The sequence below is a fragment of the Schistocerca cancellata genome, chromosome 5 (genome assembly GCF_023864275.1).
Source record: "Schistocerca cancellata isolate TAMUIC-IGC-003103 chromosome 5, iqSchCanc2.1, whole genome shotgun sequence".
Taxonomy (NCBI): Eukaryota; Metazoa; Arthropoda; class Insecta; order Orthoptera; family Acrididae; genus Schistocerca; species Schistocerca cancellata.
In genome coordinates this window covers 426,147,905-426,167,073 of record NC_064630.1, presented here as the reverse complement: position 1 = coordinate 426,167,073, position 19,169 = coordinate 426,147,905, and the positions used below count along the sequence as shown (strand labels likewise).

The 19,169-nt window shown below is 42.5% G+C and overlaps 1 protein-coding gene across 2 annotated transcripts in view; it reads left to right on the top strand.

Annotated features, from left to right (window-relative positions):
* LOC126187547 (major facilitator superfamily domain-containing protein 6) overlaps positions 1–19,169 on the top strand; it is a 143,214-nt gene that overhangs the window by 113,248 nt on the left and 10,797 nt on the right. Inside the window, exon 9 of one of the 2 annotated variants that reach the window (XM_049928698.1) lies at positions 15,392–15,455. The exons of the other annotated variant lie outside the window; for it this stretch is intronic. Coding sequence (XP_049784655.1) covers positions 15,392–15,455 — 64 coding nt within the window. The remainder of the gene's footprint in view (positions 1–15,391; positions 15,456–19,169) is intronic. 2 annotated transcript variants of the gene reach the window in all.

Sequence of the window (19,169 nt, the reverse complement as noted above, 5' to 3'; positions counted from 1 at the left end):
GGCAAGTTTCTCGAAATCTAAAGACCTTATAAGTATTAAGCTGCTGATGAACCTACAGTATCATTCAAGGGTTGTGCAGTGCTCAAAATTTACAATCCTCAAAAATTAACAAAATGGGGACTCAGAATTTATGTAATTTTGGATACATCAAACAGTTATATTTGCAGTTTTGTATATTATTTTGGTGCATTGATTTGTCCAGACTTGAATTTTTCTGAAAGCGTAATTCTTGAGTTGCTGGATATCAGAAATTCTGCAGGGCAGTCAGGGTATCTGTTGTAAACTGACTGTTTTTGTACAAGTGTCACATTAGCTGCAGAACAGTTGAAACAGAATGTGCATCTCACAAGAAAGGAGTTCTTTGTCTTAAGAAGCATGAAGTAAAATGCTGCTGGAATAACAAAATCATGGTTCTGGCATGGCAGGATAAATTAACTGTTCTCATGGTTTCTAGAAGAATAAATAACTCAGTGTCACTTATAGAAAGGAGGAAAGGGAAGGGAAGGGAAGGGAAGGGAAGGGAAGGGAAGGGAAGAAATAATGAAACCAAATGTGATTATTGATTATGCATCGATGATGGGCAGAGTTGATTGATCTGACCATTTTATTTCCAGTTACAATCTTGTAATGGAAGAGTCTCAAGTAGTGGCGAAAACTGTACTTATGGTGATTGGAGGTAGGACTTTTAAACAGCTATTTGTTTCACAAGAATCAGTGAAAAAACAACTACTTTACAGTACTCTCCACAAAGAATCCCATAAAAATATTATAACAGACTTAATTGATGAAGAAAGAAGACAAGGACAGAAACAGGGAAGTTATTCAACTTCTGAGGATGAGGAACGATTATATGAAAAGTTGCACATTACCAATAAACACAGAAATTGTGCAATGTATTTTGGCAGAAAAAAGAAAGGCGGCTGGTGAGAAACCATGTAGTAGTGTGAAATATGCTCATGAAACCCAACTTTCTTCTGTGAAGAGTGTTGCAAAAAATATCAGACAAGGAAAACTTTAGTTTTTTGATGCGTATGTAAATATATTTGAATGTAAGAGCACATTTATGTTTTAATGTATAACCTAATTGTTGGTCAATGGTTTCATTGTTTCAACAAAGAGACTCGTGCAAGTCTCTGAGGTGCACTTGCTGCGCAGACACGGCAATTTAGATACACTAGACTCTTGCTAATCCGACCATTCCTTGCACATATGAGTGCTGGATTGATGGAAGTGCCAGATTGTTGAGAATCTCGTAAATGTAGTTTAAAACATAGGAATTGTACTCCATTAAATCCAAAGATACATTCATTCTCACAGAAAACTTAGCCATTGAGTGTGTACATGTACAGGTAGTATCACTATGAAACATGTCCTAAAATTTTAGTTGTTGCAATGATGATGTGCAATCACAGTATGCTTTACCACACAACAGGTTTACAAGCATTACAATGGTACTGCATGTTTCTGAGTGTTGCATAATGTACTCCAGGAAGATGTCTACAGCTTCAGCACCAATTATGTGAGATATATTTATGTTCTCTGCTCCTTTATCATCTTCATCGCTTTCATCCTAACTTTCATGTAAGCTTTTGTTCATCTCTTCGTCTGTTAAAGTTTGGTCATAAGTAATTGCTCATCCAACATTGTACTCAGCAGCAGTGGCTTTCTGCCTATGTCTAATTTAGGATTTTTTGAGTTTATGCTTGGTTTAGCATAATGTGTTTCCTTTCAGATTATATAATACTGAACCGTAAAGAAAGCCACAATTGCATACATGTATAGTATTGTTTAACATTGTAATGAATTAACAACATTTTTCTACATAAGAATTCATGATTGCAAGTGTCATTTCTGCTTGAACAACGTTGAGGCTGGATGTGGCCTGGACTACTGAGAGCCAGTTTAGTGAGAGTTTAGTGTAAGAGCACACAGAGATGCCCTTTGTCTGCAGTACAACATGCAAAGGGTTAATCAGTCTGACTGAGTCAAGCAGTGTACTATTAATACAGTATTCAAACATTGCAGGACTGTCTCGTTTACTCATCTGCATTAACTTAAATTAACCCACATTTAAAGCAAGCTGTCATTCATTTGGCCAAATAAAAATTCTGTCAAAGTCATCCTGAATTCCCCTAAAGTCACTCAAATTACTTTTTCTCCAAACCAGGCTAGACCAACCTTGCTTCTAATAATATCCAGATGATCACTTACTGTCGTTGTAGTCTTCAGTCCGAAGACTGGTTTGGTGTAGCTCTCCACACTACTACATCCAGTGCAAGCCCCTTCATCTCCATATAACTACAGCAGCCTAAGTACTTTCAAACCGGCTTGCTGTATTCATCTCTTGGTCTCCCTCTCCCTACACTTCCCTCCTATTCTAAACTGGTGATATCTTTATGTCTCAGAATGTGTTCCACCAAGCAGTCCCTTCTTTTGTCAAGTTATGCCACAAATTTCTTTTCTCCCCAATTCTATTTATTTCATACTCATTGGTTAAAAGATCTACCCATCTTATCTTCAGCACTCTTTAAGTAGCACCACATTTCAAAAGCTCTGTTCTCTTCTTGTCTGAACTGTTTATAATCCACATTTCACTTCCAAACAAGGCTACACTCCACACAAATACCTTCATAAAACACTTCATAACACTTCAGTTTATATTTGATGTTAACAAATTTCTCTTCTTCTGTAAAGCTTTTCTTACCATTGCCAGTCTACATTTTATATTATCTCTACTTTGGCCATCATCAATTATTTTACTGCCCAAATAGCAAAATTCATCTACTACTTTTAGTGTTTTGTTTCCGAAGATAATTCCCTCATTTAATTCCCTGATTTAATTCTGCTACATTCCATTACCCTCGTTTTGTGTGTCTTAATTTTCATCTTACATCATACTTTCCAGATGTAGTCAGTTCTCTTCAGCTGCTCTAGTAAGTCCTTTGCTGCCCCTGACAGAATTACATTGTCATCAACGAACCTCAAAGTTTCTGTTTTTTCTCCCTGAACTGTAATTACTTCTCCAAATTTTTCTTTGGTTTCTTTTACTGCTTGCCCACAAACAGATTGAATAACATTGGAGATTGTAACCACAACCCTGTCTCAATTCCTTCCCAGCCGCTGCTTCCCTTTTTACACACCTTGACACTTATAACTACCGTCTGGTTTCCGTTCAAGTTTTGTAAAACATTTTGCTCCCTGTATTTTACTCCTGCTACCTTCAGAATTTCAAAGAGAGTATTCCAGTCAACATTGTCAAAAGCTTTTGTTAAATCTACAAATGCTATAAATGTAGGTTTGCCTTTCCATCACATATCTTCTAAGATAAGTCATAATATTTTTACATTTCCATGGAATTCAAACTGATCTACCCCAAGGTCAGTTTCTACCAGTTTTTCCATTCTCTTATAAATAATCTGTGTTGGAATTTTCCAGCCATGGTGTATTAAGCTGATAGTTCAGTAATATTCACACCTGTCAGCAAGTGCTTTCTTTGAAATTAGAATTATTACATTCTTCTTAGAGTCTGAGGGCATTTCAACTGTTTTGTACATGTTGCACACTATGTGGATAGTTTTGTTATGGCTGGCTCTCCCAAGGACGTTAGCAATTCTGAGGGATTGTCCTCTATTCCTGAGGCCTTGTTTCAACTTAGGTCTTTCAGTGCTCTGTCAGATTCTTCTCACAGTATCGTATCTCCTATCTCATGTTGTTCTACTTTCTCTTTCCTTTCTATAATATTGCCTTTAAGTTCATCTCTCTTGCATAGACCATCCATAGACTCTTTCCACCTTTCAGCTTTCCCTTCTTTGCTTATTAATGGTTTTGCCATCCGAGCTCTTGATATTCATGTAGCTGTTTTCACTTCTCTATACATATTTTTAATTTTCCTGTAGGTGGTAGGTATCTATATTTCCACTACTTAAATATATTTCTGTGTCCTTACATTTGCCCTCTAACCATTTGTGCTTGGCTGTTTTGTATTGGATTCTCTACTGTCTTCACTATTTCATCTGTCAAAGTTACCCTTCACCTTATATCGAATTCCTTTCTCCTCTCTCAGTCAACTGATGCCTAATGCCCCCTTCAAAACTCTCAACAAACTCTGATTCTTTTTAACTTACCCAGGTACCATTTCATTAATATCCTACTTTTTTGCCATTTCTTCTGTTTTAAAGTACTGCTCATAACCAATAAATTGTGGTCAGAGTCCACATTTACTGCTGCAGATGTCTTGCAGATCAATTCCACATATATAGTCTTCTTCCATGAATCTTAAATCAAATTCCTACTGTTGAATATCAATCCTCCATCATAATTAAAATTTCCTTTACCTTACCTATCTGAATAATTTCTTTTATCTTATCATATATTTTTTTCAATCTCTTCATCTTATGCAGAGCTAGTTGGCATACAAACTTTTACTACTCTACTTTGTGTATTTTCTTGGCTAAGATAATGCATTCATGATGCTGATCATAGAAGCCAACCCTGATTCCTATTTTCTTATTCATTATTAGACCTGCTCCTGTGTTACTCATATTTCATTTTGTATTTATAACCCTGTACTCACCTGACCAGAAGTCCTGTTCATCCTACCACAGAACTTCACTAATCTCACTATCCATTTTCCTTTTTGCGTGATGATGACATACCCTTAGCCCCACCTAGAGATCTGAATGGGGAACTATTTTACCTTCAGGGAATTTTCCTGAAAGAGCATGCCATCATCATTTAATCAATTTCTGACTCCCATGATGAAGTCTAATGGAAGCTGTAGCAGAGATGTAAATGCTAGTGCGCATACACTGCTGAATCGTTAAACCTTTATAGGTGACGCAGCGGTCAAGTCACATGTTGAACCACATGTGCACTGCCTCAATGTGAGCAATAAGGCAGTAGCAATCAGTGAGAAGTTTTTGTTTCAAGCTGACATTGTTGTAAGGATGCGACAGAGTTGCAGAAAGGTGCAGTAGTGTTTGGCTATGCCCATAGACATATGCTATTTGAAGTTGCTGGATTTTTTAGTGTTTCATGTCAGTTCTGTTCAACATGTCTATAAGCAGTGGCTATCAAACACAACATTAGAATTGTGTTCCAGAAAAGATTCTGACTAACAGGGATCGGTGATATGTTTCATGGGTTGTGACTCAAAATTGCTTCCAAACTAGACAGGAATTGCTGCAGGCTGTGAATTAATGCCCATCCCAAGCTGTTAGTGGGAGAACATTGGGACAAAAGTGCATGCCTCGAACATTTGGAATCTGTCACCTTGCCAGAGGCAATTGTTCACACAGGCACATAAAGATGATAAAAGCAAAGTTCATCAGTCTGAAAGAATATGACCTTAACACTCCAGCATCTTGTTACATCTTGGTTGGCCTGCAAAGTAACCTGACTTGAATCCCATAAAAAATCTGTGGGACATGTTGGAACTATGGGCAAAAGGTCAACATCAACACCCCTGCAATTTGGTGGAATTGGATGTGATGCACCTGAACAATCTTGTGGATTCACTTCCTAACTGAATCCAGGTGGTTATCAAGTTCCAGAGTGGAATGTTATTAAATTATGCTTGTAATGAATCCTCTAGGGCTGACCACTTTTTTGTCCGGTGAGCTTATATTCTTCGGTATACTAATATAGGTTGAATTAAGCCTTGTTTTTTTGGAGTTGTTAATACAAATTTTGTTGAAGCCAAGTCAAAAGCTCCCTCAAAATATATCTGTCCCACACAGAATGGTCATTCCTACCTTATGCTCTGTTCTATTGGTTTGCTTGCCTTGCGAAACACAGTTTGTTTTTTTGTCTGATTAAAGTGAGTTTCTTTCTATGCAGTTGGTGATACTTTGAGTGAATATCGTGTTCATTATTTAAAAGAAGGTGATAATTCTGTAGTTATTTGTCTTATCTTTTATGTTTCACATAATGAAGAATAAATTCACACTGTTGCAATTTTGGAGAATTGTCATGTTCTGCAGATATTCAATAAACAATTTTGTAAGTTTCTTTGTTACCAACTTTAACCATTTCTATTGAAATACCATCATCTTCAGGCACATTTCCTTTCTTCATATCTCCTAAATGATACGTTTTCCCAAAATATTTCAGAAGTAATGCCCTTATTAATTAAATATTATAATATCTTATTAATAACTGTTATATAATTTATTGTATTTTAATAGAAACAATGTACCTGGTGCATCACATTTTAATTGCAAAAGGGTTGCTTGTCTGAAACTGCTGTTCAGACATTAACTCGCCAAAAGTGGCAAACCTTAAACAACAAAAATGTCACTGGTTATTATTTTTTGTGTTGTGTCCAAAATATTTGATTGTGCAGATTATGATACTCCCATAGAAAAGATTAAATTCTATGGTATCAAAGGCACTACAAGCAACTGATTTGAAAAGTTCTTGACAGAAAGGTGCTGACAGTGGTGTGATGAATATTCAAGCAATTACAATGGAATAAAAAATTGGTGACTGGAGAAAAACAACTTATGAAATCCCATTGTGGTTGGATTCACTCTTATTCCTTATAATTGTGAATGACCTTTTACTTAACATATACCTAGAAGAGTTGGCACGTTTTTTGGAGATAACACACGTTATAAATAACTCTGGGAAAGAGACAGCATCAGAAAAATTTTAACAATGCTGTATTAAAAATCAAAGAAAAGTGATGATCAGAAAGTGAAAGCTAAAAATATAGACCACATCCCTAGAATTGTCTTCGTATGCATGACGGAGAGGGTCAGACACTATGTCATTGCTTAAACTGCACAGTAATTACATTCAGGGAGTGGAATATTGAGCCATGGTGCACCCCTTATGAGCATCTTTGGCTGCTTTATTAGCCACTTCTGAATTCACATCCAGATATGTTAATTCTGAAGATGGCAGGAGATGATTTTAAGTTTCTTGATATAAGCCTTTCACCAATGTCACAGAGCTTTCTGCTCTTACTCCAGGAACCAATAATACACAAACCATTTAGTAACTTTTTCTATTTTATCTTGATATATGTTAATAAATAATTTTTGGTGACAGAGTTCAGTCTTATGGCCAACTTATGTATTTTTACGATGTTCTGCAGCACTGACTGGATGAAAGGCATGGGATTATTAACAACAGTTTTGTACATCGAGATGTCTGATAGCTGCAGAAAATCCTGTAAAACCTGGACTCCTTGCAGACATTCTCAAATGCCTCTATAGAACCCCACCTGCACTATACAACCCCACCTTCTATCTACTTTCCAAAATACACAAGACAATCAAACCAACCATCCAATTGCAACAGGCTTCAAACCATGTACCATACATATCTCAGCTGCAGTGGACCATCGTCCTATCCTACACTGGAGATACAATCCACTTCTGGGACACCTCAAATAAATCACCATCCTTTCCTTCAGAATCTACCTTGTCACCAACAAGGGGGTCGTACTCTACAGCAACATCCCACATACACTTGAGGTCTAAACCCTAAAACACTCTCTCTCCAAACACCCATCTGAAAGTCACAAAAACCTGATGTATAGTCACCCCAATTAACTTCATCTTTATCCATAATAATTCACATCTGACGGCTGAACCTACAAATAAATTAAGGGGGACGTATATGGAAACCAATTTACCAGCCTTTTCATAAGCCTCATGGGAAAGGCATTCCTCAACGCTCACGAGTTGCCACTTCCCTGGCTCGGTACAGATTTCTTGCTGATAACTTTATATTCTGGAGTCATGGTTAATGACAAGTTAACAGCAACTTCTTAACTCTTCTTCCCAACTCAGATTCACCTACTCCTTTCCCAGATGCAAAGCCACATTCCTTGACACTGAACACCATCTCACTGTAACTTATATCTGAAAATCAGCCCATACAAAAAAGCTATAAGCAACATTCTCTTTCTTTTGAGAGCTGCCACCACTCCACACCAGACAGTGTCTTCCACACAGCCTCGGCACCCATGGTAAATGTATCCCTCTACACCTGTCCCAGCAACCTCTTTCAGGCTGCCTTCTGTCCTTGCTAACTCAAAGAACCTACTCACAAACAAATCTCCTAGATAGCCCCCACCTCACAGCAAACACCTCTCAGCTCATCACTTCTCAGTCACACAGCATCGAAGTTCCCCTGCTCTTGGTCCTTCATCCTCTCAGTAAGCCCCGGTGCTCTCATTCCCCCCCCCCCCTCCCCCTGTCCCAACCTCTTGGACCCCCCCTCCCCCTATCGCAACCTCTCCGTCCCCCCCTCCCCCTGTCCCAACCTCTCGGTCCCCCCCCACCCCCTGTCCCAACCACTCGGTCCCCCACTCCCCCTGACCCAACCTCTCGGTCCCCCACTCCACCTGTCCCAACCTCTCGGTCCCCCCCCCCCCTCTGTCCCGTCCTATCGGACCCCCCTCCCCCTGTCCCAACTTCTCGGTCCCCCCCCCCTCGGTCCCCCCCTCTGTCCCGTCCTATCGGACCCCCCTCCCCCTGTCCCAACCTCTCGGTCCCCCCCCCCCTCTGTCCCGTCATCTCGGTCCCCCCCCTCTGTCCCGTCATCTCGGTCCCCCCCCCCCTCTGTCCCGTCATCTCGGTCCCCCCCTCCCCCTGTCCCGTCCTCTCAGCCCCCCTCACCCTGTCCCGTCCTCTCAGCCCCCCCTCACCCTGTCCTATCCTCTCGGCCCCCCCTCCCTCTGTCCCGTCCTCTCGGTCCCCCCTCCCTCTGTCCCGTCCTCTCGGTCCCCCCTCCCTCTGTCCCGTCCTCTCGGTCCCCCCTCCTCGTCGCACATCTCTGTACCGTGCCCCCCTGTCCTCTCGGTGCCCCCCTGTCCTCTCGGTGCCCCCCTGTCCTCTCGGTGCCCCCCTGTCCTCTCGGTGCCCCCCTGTCCTCTCGGTGCCCCCCCTGTCCTCTCGGTGCCCCCCTGTCCTCTCGGTGCCCCCCCCGTCCTCTCAGAGCCCCCCCTCCCGTCCTCTCGGTCCCCCCTCCCCGTCGCGCCTCTCTGTACCGTGGCCCCCCTGTCCTCTCGGTGCCCTCCCCGTCCTCTCGGTGCCCTCCCCGTCCTCTCGGTGCCCTCCCCGTCCTCTCGGTGCCCCCCCCCCCGTCCTCTCGGTGCCCCCCCCCCGTCCTCTCGGTGCCCCCCCCCCCCGTCCACTCGGTGCCCCCCCGTCCACTCGGTGCCCCCCCGTCCACTCGGTGCCCCCCCGTCCACTCGGTGCCCCCCCGTCCACTCGGTGCCCCCCCGTCCACTCGGTGCCCCCCCGTCCACTCGGTGCCCCCCCGTCCACTCGGTGCCCCCCCGTCCACTCGGTGCCCCCCCGTCCACTCGGTGCCCCCCCGTCCACTCGGTGCCCCCCCGTCCACTCGGTGCCCCCCCGTCCACTCGGTGCCCCCCCGTCCACTCGGTGCCCCCCCGTCCACTCGGTGCCCCCCCGTCCACTCGGTGCCCCCCCGTCCACTCGGTGCCCCCCCGTCCACTCGGTGCCCCCCCCGTCCTCTCGGTGCCCCCCCCGTCCTCTCGGTGCCCCCCCCGTCCTCTCGGTGCCCCCCCCGTCCTCTCGGTGCCCCCCCCGTCCTCTCGGTGCCCCCCCCCGTCCTCTCGGTGCCCCCCCCCGTCCTCTCGGTGCCCCCCCCGTCCTCTCGGTGCCCCCCCCCGTCCTCTCGGTGCCCCCCCCGTCCTCTCGGTGCCCCCCCCGTCCTCTCGGTGCCCCCCCCCGTCCTCTCGGTGCCCCCCCCCCGTCCTCTCGGTGCCCCCCCCGTCCTCTCGGTGGCCCCCCCCCCGTCCTCTCGGTGGCCCCCCCCGTCCTCTCGGTGCCCCCCCCGTCCTCTCGGTGCCCCCCCCCGTCCTCTCGGTGCCCCCCCCGTCCTCTCGGTGCCCCCCCCCGTCCTCTCGGTGCCCCCCCCGTCCTCTCGGTGCCCCCCCCGTCCTCTCGGTGCCCCCCCCCGTCCTCTCGGTGCCCCCCCCGTCGTCTCGGTGACCCCTCCGTCGTCTCGGTGCCCCCCCCGTCCTCTCGGTGCCCCCCCCCGTCCTCTCGGTGCCCCCTCATCCTCTCGGTGTCCCCCGCCCCCCCTTCTTTCGGTGTCCCCCGCCCAACCTTCTTTCGGTGTCCCCCGCCCCCCCTTCTTTCGGTGTCTCCCGCCCAACCTTCTTTCGGTGTGTGTCCCACGCCCCCCTCCGTCCTCTCGGTGTACCCCGTCCTCTCGGTGCCCCTCGCCCCCCCGTCCTCTCGGTGTCCCCAGACCCCCCCGTCCTCTCGGTGTCCCCCGACCCCCCTCCCCGTCCTCTCGGTGTCCCGCGACCCCCCTCCCCGTCCTCTCTGTGTCCCGCGACCCCCCTCCCCGTCCTCTCGGTGTCCCCCGACCCCCCTGCCCGTCCTCTCGGTGTCCCCCGACCCCCCTCCCCGTCCTCTCGGTGTCCCCCGACCCCCCTCCCCGTCCTCTCGGTGTCCCCCGACCCCCCCCCCGTCCTCTCGGTGTCCCCCGACCCCCCCCCCGTCCTCCTGGTGTCCCCCGACCCCCCCCCCGTCCTCTCGGTGTCCCCCGACCCCCCCCCCCCGTCCTCTCGGTGTCCCCCGACCCCCGTCCTCTCGGTGTTCCCCGCCCCCCCTCCTCTCGGTGTCCCCCGCCCCCCCGTCCTCTCGGTGTCCCCCGCCCCCCGTCCTCCCGTTGTCCCCCGCCCCCCCGTTGTCCCCCATCCTCTCGGTGTCCCCCCGACCCCCCCTGTCCTCTCGGTGTTCCCCCGCCGTCTCAGTCCCCCATCCCCCTGTACCTTCTTCTCTGTCCACCCCCCCCCTACCCTCTCAGGGTCCCCCCTCACCTTCTCGGTCCCCCCTCACCTTCTCGGTCCCCCCTCGCCTTCTCGGTCCCCCCTCCGTCCTCTCATGGTACCCCACCCCGTCCTCTTCGGTCCCCCCCCCCCCTGTCCTCTTAGCCCCCCCCCCCCCTGGTACCGTCCTGTCAGCCCTCTCGTCCTCCCATACGCCACCTCTCAGATCCCACCAATCAGTCCCCACCTTTCTCTCTTTGACCAATACAATTCACAGTCCAAAGAAAAAAAAAAACCAGTAGTGTCTCTCTTGTAAGTAAGTAAAAGCGTTTGAATGACACAACACATTACTCCTCCAAGCCTGAGACTTTCTCAAAACTAGCTCTAAAACGAGATCACATCTCCCTTGATATTCCCGTATTACCCACTACCTTCAATCTTCCTCCTAATCTTCATAACACCCTTGCCAAACCGTGTGACATTCTCAGACCATTATTCCGACTACAAGGTTTCTACTCCTGCAATAATTCCTGCTGCCGCTTCGTCTCGTGCACTGTCACTGACTCCAGCCCCACTACTGGTAAATCCTCTGATATCAAAGTATGAAAGCAACATATGAAATCACGTGTACTATTTAGAAACATGTGTCCACTTCATGACATTAACTGGTTGGTATGGAGAAGAAGTGTGTTTGTTGCGGACACTCAGTACCCAGTTGCTGAGTATTTTCCATAGCTAGATCCAGGAGATCTGAGTGTTTGTTACACCATGTGGCCATTCGGATTCTCTCACCCCTATTACTTTTCTTAAACTCTAGAGAATGGGTACTTGCTCCACAACATATCTTCAGATATTACCACCCTCTTTTTTTATCTTAACTCCCCCCCCCCCCCCCACTCTCCTCTCTCTCTCTCTCTCTCTCTCTCTCTCTCTCTTTCTTTCTGTTTTTGCTCCTATCTTTTTCTGATTTTACCCTAGTTCTGTTTGAATTATTCGTTACACATTTCATTTCCTCTCCAATTTGTATTTGCTCCTCATTCTACCCCTGTCATAATGTGTCATAATGTCTGATCTGAATTTATCTCTTATCATTTTTGTCCATTGATATGCTTTTATTTGATATGATGGCACTAACTAAATCAGCAGAAAAAGGATTAATACTGCATGTGTTTATTTAAACTAATAGGCATTTAATACCTATCAGGTTGGTCACAATAGACATCCACAGGTTTTTACTTGCTACATTTGTTAATTTAGTCCTGTAATTTGTCAAGAGGTTTCAGTTTGATGCAATACATTTTGTATATTGCCATGCCAAAAGAAAAATGGAGTTAGTTTAGGACTTATTGTTGGACATTCAACACAGCCACTACACCAAACACTTATACTGGAATGTAGATTCCAAGCTGTTCACAGGCATAAAGAATGGAAGGCAATACCATCCAATAACTGATAAAAGTTAAGTTATTGACATATACTATGTGGATAAAATACTGTGGAAAATATTCATGAAGCATAAAAAATTATCACTCAGTCACTGGGTTATAAATAATGTAACACCAAACTGTACGAAATGATCCTTGCCTCTGTCCCCCTCTGCAATATCCCTCCACTGCTAGTAATTATAATTATGCAAGTAAACAACTTCTCACCACAAAATATAGACTTTTCATATTTATGATAATCTTGTATAAATCAGGTCAGTCGTTTTACCTTGCAAACATTGTCTCTCAGTACTTTGATTGATAATGACAGACTTCTGCTGATATGTGGTGGTAAGGTGGTTATCCTGAGTGTAAATTCAGTTCATCCCTCAGAACAATTTCAAAACATTTTCGTGTGATGTGTGTCTATTATTTCTAAGGACTTCAGTTAAACGTTTCCTGAACCACTCTCACATTTTTTCCATCTGTACTTTCAGTGCTTATTGTATCGAGTGATGTACAGACCTTGTATTAATTAGTTTCAGATGGCACCTCACGTCTCCACTTGCATAATAGGCCATTGTATTTACAATGAAATCCCAATTGAATGCACTTGTGTTAAACTGAAAATGAATATTGCACCTTTGCTGATAACTATAACAAAAAAAGTAAATTGTATTGTATGGTTTCTGCCCTTAAAAATGATTTTTGGTAATAAAAGTTGATGAGTAGGATTTTTTCAACTGTAGGATTTTTTAGTAGAAAATGAAGTCTCACTTGCCTGCAATAGGCCCATGTTACACTACAAAATATCTTTATCAAAAATCTTTTGTAAAGGTCAGTTTATGAAATACTTGACATTTCACTGAAACATTTTTAGGATATCTTTCATAAAATTTTAAGTGTGGTCCTAGCTTCTATGAAAGAGTTGTCAAAGATAATTGACAGTGAAATATATAAACCTATGTTTACTCCAGAACAGTTAGTACACTACGATATTAGGACATGTCTGTTATTTTATTCGAGTGTAACTTCTCGAATAAGAAATTACAATAATGGTTTTTCGTATTTTATTAATTACTAGTGGTTTCCTTCATGGAAAATGTTCCCTTCATTTACAGAGCTTCTATACTTTAAGGTAATTGGAGTGTAATAATTAGTTTAGTAACAATAATTTTTTAGACAAATTACATATTTTGTTTACATTTGAAATCCTGATTTACACTGGAAAATGTTCGTTTTTAAGTGGGTCTTAATGGGCTGTTACGTTTCAAATGTTGGCTGGAATTGAAGGAATATTAGCTCTTTCCACTAAGAGAGGCTTCGTAAGAAGCTAAATCTTTCAAGAAAATTCTTCTCATGTTTTTTGGATTTGCCTCATTTGCATGAAAAATTATTTGAGCAATGATTCCTGCTACATCCATTAGAGCACAGAGTACAACCATTGGCCATCTTCTTGTCACCCGTGCAACAGAATACGCACTGCCCAGTTGATCGACTGTATTGACTCCTCCCTTTGTTATTTTGTTATCCAAAACTATCTCTGGTTTACCTGTAGTTTCGTCAGTGAGTCCAAAATTGTGCATAGTTGAAAGGAATATATTGGCCTTGTTTTGTTTCAGCAAATACAAAACTAGCATCATAACATTTTGAAAAGCAAATAAAGAGAAGTGAATAGCCCTACATTTCCCAGGTAAAATTCTTGTGGGGTCTCATGTTGTTTTTGTCAATGTAAAATGCATGTTAGCCACCATATACTTCAATATTATTATTGAAGAAGGTTTTAGCATCCGTTAAAAGAAAAATCTTTATCCTGTACTTCGCTGGTTTGTTCAGGATATACTGAACAAAAGAATGGTGACCCCGGAAAGCTTTCAACTTTTTGTCTGCTGTCACAAATTGTCCCATGCTATAAGCGTTCCTGCAGTTTACCACACAGGCATCCGATATTTGCCTTATTGCAGCAAGTTTATAAGTTACTCTTCTTCTTGCTTTGTACTCTTGTTGTAAAAATGGATACATCAAAAAAGGAACAGAAATCTTCTGTAGCTCATAACAGCTCTCATAATCTCCATACCAGTACCATCAATGACATATGTTTGGTTTGCTTTCTTAGTCCCCATGAGATACAGCAATCCCAGCAATGCCGTTATTTCACACCATGTAGTTTCCTTAGCATCCCTTTTTCTGGAATATTGTTCACATTCGCTCTTAGATTGAATGTATAGGTTCGTGTATTTTACGATTTCTCAATCATTTCCAGCATAAGTATTGTCCATAAAGCCTCTGTTTCACTTGTGACCCCTCTGGCAACACGTGCAGGCCCAGGGAATATTTTAACAATATTCTTTCCTTTTGTTTTCGAAGTCACATTAGGGCACATTTTATTCCATTTACCATTTACATGTTTTGACCCTCCCAATAACAATACCATCAGTGGAGACTGGCTTTTCACAGTCATCACCTGAATCGTGGACTTGATCAGGATCTGAATTGTGGTCACTTCGTGTGATAAATTCCTCTTCGTCTTCAGAGTCATCAATGTTTTCATTGTCTGACACAGTGCTGAACTCTGGATCTTCATTGAGTAACCAATCATGCTCGTTTTCTGTCAGCTTTGATCTTGTCGTGCACAGTGATATACCGCTTATTACGTATTATCTTTGCGGTTAAAAAGGAATGAAATAAAAGTAAAAGAAAAATTACTTACATGACCGGACGCATGGTGTGCTTTGTACTAATAAGGTGACACACGCCAGTTTATTTTAAATTACTGTAGCTCACGTGAACATAAGACAGCACAATTTCTCACTATTCTAGCTGAAACAGTACTGCAAGAATAGGTAGGGCTTGCTATTGTAAAACAGCAATGGAACTGTGCACGACAATGTTATTCGCGCTTGGCACACTCTCTACACAGGCACGCCTGCTCGAGGTTTAAATGGTGAAATTTTCAGTTGCATATTTCTTGCATGACTACTATAATGTTATTAAATGAAACCATAATTCTATTTATATTCAAATTATTCACCTATCAGAGTTACCCAATGCAATCTGAATCTTTTTGTTTTATTTACTACCGGTCTTTGTCTTTTGTTATCTACCAACACACAAGTGTCTTCAAGATATTGTATTTGCAAATTTGCTTTTGTTATTTGTATGATATATTTAAAAATGTGTTTTAAGAAAATATAATTTCTTTAATGAGGTGTTATATCAAGAAGTGGAGTAACAGCAGATAGTCCATCATCACCAGAAAGAATATTGAAGTGGTATGTACTCTTAGTTGTCAGAGCAAGATGGCATGAACATATAGTGTAGCAGGCATGCTGCATGGTAAAACCATTAACCTACTATCAGTCTATCATAGCAGTTGTTTGTATACCAAGGTTTTGCTCGACTTGTTCTTGCATTTAACACAATTTGCTAAAGAAATTCCAAGGCACATTCTTTTCAGAGCAGTTTATGGATTAGGCCATTTATAAGTTAACTGACTTCCTATTCTGGGTTGTGTTCTGTAACTCCATTTGAACCATACATTTTATGGAATCTCATGGCCACTGTGTTTGTGTCAGTAGGGAGAGGGGTTGTTCCAACTTATCAACAAGAAATATATTTCTATAGAAATAATGGAATGAGTGAAACTAACCACTCACCATGAAATGAAATGGAGGTGTTAAACAGTAAATTGGCACATACCCAATAACTGGAATGAGGTAGCTCAGCTTAAATTCCTTTATTCTTCAGTGCACATACAACTATAATGTCAGAGAGCAATAAAAATGAAAATTTTTAAGATTAGCTACAAAGTTCTAGTTCTTGATATATGCCCATCTGTCATTTTAAGGCTCCATTATGTAGTGAATGTTTATCTTTATGTACTCTGTTGCCTTTCTTGTAAAGGCAGCATAGTGCCTTGTATAGTAAATGATGCAAGGTGGCTAGAGAGTAAGAAACTGTGTTTATAACTGAACATGGAAGAATAAATATTGTCATAAAATAATTAAGGAAGAATAACAAGAGGACAGAAAGAATGGTGGAAAATAACCTTCAGTAAGAAAATTCAGTGGTAAGGCTAACATAGTGTTCTCAGATGTAAAACTTACATTCAGGTAAGCAGCTAAGATTTTGATGACTACAAGGCCTGAAGAGGAATATTCTGCAAAGAATGGAAATATTATACATTTATATGGTTGAGTAAAGTCAGGTAATTCAGTGTATCCAGTCTGTCTTTAGAAAATATTGCAGCTGCAGTTCAGCTTCTTTATCTTTTTCATTTTTATACAAGAACTATGTACAGCTATTAAAGAGAATGGAAAGTGAAAATATTCTGTTAAGACCATCCTCCGTTCATATAAGCACAACCGTTGAAAAGAGCTATACCGTATTTACTCGAATCTAAGCCGCACTTTTTTTCCAGTTTTTGTAATCCAAAAAACCGCCTGCGACTTAGAATCGAGTGCAAAGTAAGCGGAAGTTCTGAAAAATGTTGGTAGGTGCCACCACAACTAACTTCTGCCGTCGAATATATGTAGCGCTACTCAGGCATGCTTTGCAGGCACAAAGATAAATACTGGTGCCAAAACCTCTTCGTCAGTAAATAAATTAAAAGAAAAGGTAGAAGAATGTAAACATTATGCCATGTATTCTTTCGTGTTTGCTGCCATCTCATTTAAATCCTGTCTGCCTAATAAACTATGAAACTAGAGTGAGACAGCAGCAAACACGGAAGAATATATATATCGTGTCATGTTTATGTTCATATTATTCTTATGCTGAATAGTTATTCAGTCAGAAATGAAGCACGGCAACTGACTAGATTTTTAAATCTAAGATGACTCTAATTTCTGTGCAGAATGTAATGTATTAAAGAGGTGTCTGCGAAGATTTTCAAATGGAGAAAAATTTTCGCTTAACTCTCGTTCAGAACATCTTCTATCATATGCAGTCTATGTTCAGAACATCTTCTATCATATACAGTCTATTATTTGGTTCTTGTTGATCATTATCAAAGAAAGCAACAGTGTAAGTAACAACGAATGGCAGTCTCTTGCCATTGTGTTGCTAATAAGACAATTCCTCTATTTTTTTTTATTGTAAGCCGTGGTAGCGTGCACAAAAGCAAGCCATGGCGCGAGCGGTGACAGGTCATAAACACACATTATCAGAATGCAACAAACAATGCATGACACATTACAATAATGCATTTTCAGCCTAGAGTGATGTAAATACCTATAACAAAGAGAATGGCACTTATCAGATCAAAGCAAAATAAGCAATTGATTCAAACCAGAAGAAGCATGTAAAAAAGGAAGGGTACCCATGTAAATACAGACGGAGCACCTGACACATAGCAATGGCCACTTGGTAAAGCTTAACTGTTAAGCTTGCGACTCGAACCGAACTACTGTAGCTGTATATTCATCCATGCAACCTCGATTGTCTCTCATGTTAGAAGGGACCAACTTTGTTTCGATTTGGAGGGTCGGTCTAAAACTTTTCTCGCCCCTTGAATTCGAGTCTCAAATTTCAGGTGCGGCTTAGATTCGGGAAAATTTTTTCTCCTTGATTTCGAGTCTCATTTTTCAGGTGTGGCTTAGATTTGAGTGCGGCTTAGATTCGAGTAAATACGGTATGCATGCAAGTTTATGAGTGGTGTTTTTGGGGTGTAAGTGTAGCAGGTTACTTGCAGTCCTCCAGCACAGAGACAGTACCACTGTTGTTGAGAGCTGTAAGATGCATTACAACCATTTGTATAAAATGTGGTGTGCTCAGCAGCCATGTGTCGCATAGGAGGAGCCTTTTCCATACACCTCTTCAACATGTGCATTGCTTTTTACTATCATGTTTTGTGTGAGTCAAAAGATCATAATAGGACATATCCATTTAACTTGATATTGATTATTCTGCTGCCTGAACTTGCACACACACTCGTATTCCATACTTTTACTTTCACAGATCATTCTGTCACTCATTTTTGTCTTTCCGCATGGTTTGAGAGCTCTTCACCACGTGAGCATCTCATAAACAACTTTTCTGGTCACTTGTACATGCAAGTGATCTTTCTGTGCTGTTACTCCCTTGTTGCTAGTACAGTGCCCTGTTTGGATTGTTTCAGGCGTTATAATTTTCAGCAATGGTTGTGCGCTGTTTTGACATAGGTACGCATATCTTTCACATTTTGTCCTCCAAAAACTTACACTCATGTTGTAATTACTGTACTTTGTCTATGTTGTACTCACTAAATGTACATTGGGGAACTGAAAAGTACTTTTTTGTGGTATTGGAATAGAAGATTGATACTTTTTGCCATTTAATAGATCCTGTACATCAGTCAGTAAAGGAAATATTCTGGTATGTAATTTTATTTCTGGTCTCTTGCTGATTTTCTGTACGAAGTTCTGTACACTTCTTTTTACAGGACACACACAACAACCCATCATCAAAAAGTGGATAGTGTGTGTTCACACTTGAATCATTTGTGCCTGTTCACATTAGTGATCAAAACTGGTTTTCTCAGTGTTCACTCGTATCAACCACCAGCATTTTGACAGTAATTTTTGTCACTCTTTGTTTTTCTTTGCTGTACTACTTTTTTATCTTCTACCAATACCATATGTTTCCTTAAGTAGTAGTGACAAATGTTAAGTGCCTCAGGGAGATGAGCATGCGTCACTGTGGTACAGATTCACCAGATCTGGGCTTCAGAATTGTCACCAAACACCTGTTATCATACCCCTGTAACACACTTCAGCAATCATTGTTGGATGTGATAATGTAACAAAGAGGCACAAAATTTTATAAAAAAACAAAATTTTATGAAAAATAAACTGAATGTCAAGTGTTCAGCTGCAACGCTAACTGTCAACCTTGGAGACACTTACCACACCCTTCTTGTATAAGAGTTGCCTTGTAAGCTTTTACAAGTGACCTCTAAATGACACTCCTGAGATGTCACATTGCCATGGTTGTAAAATTTGTTATTA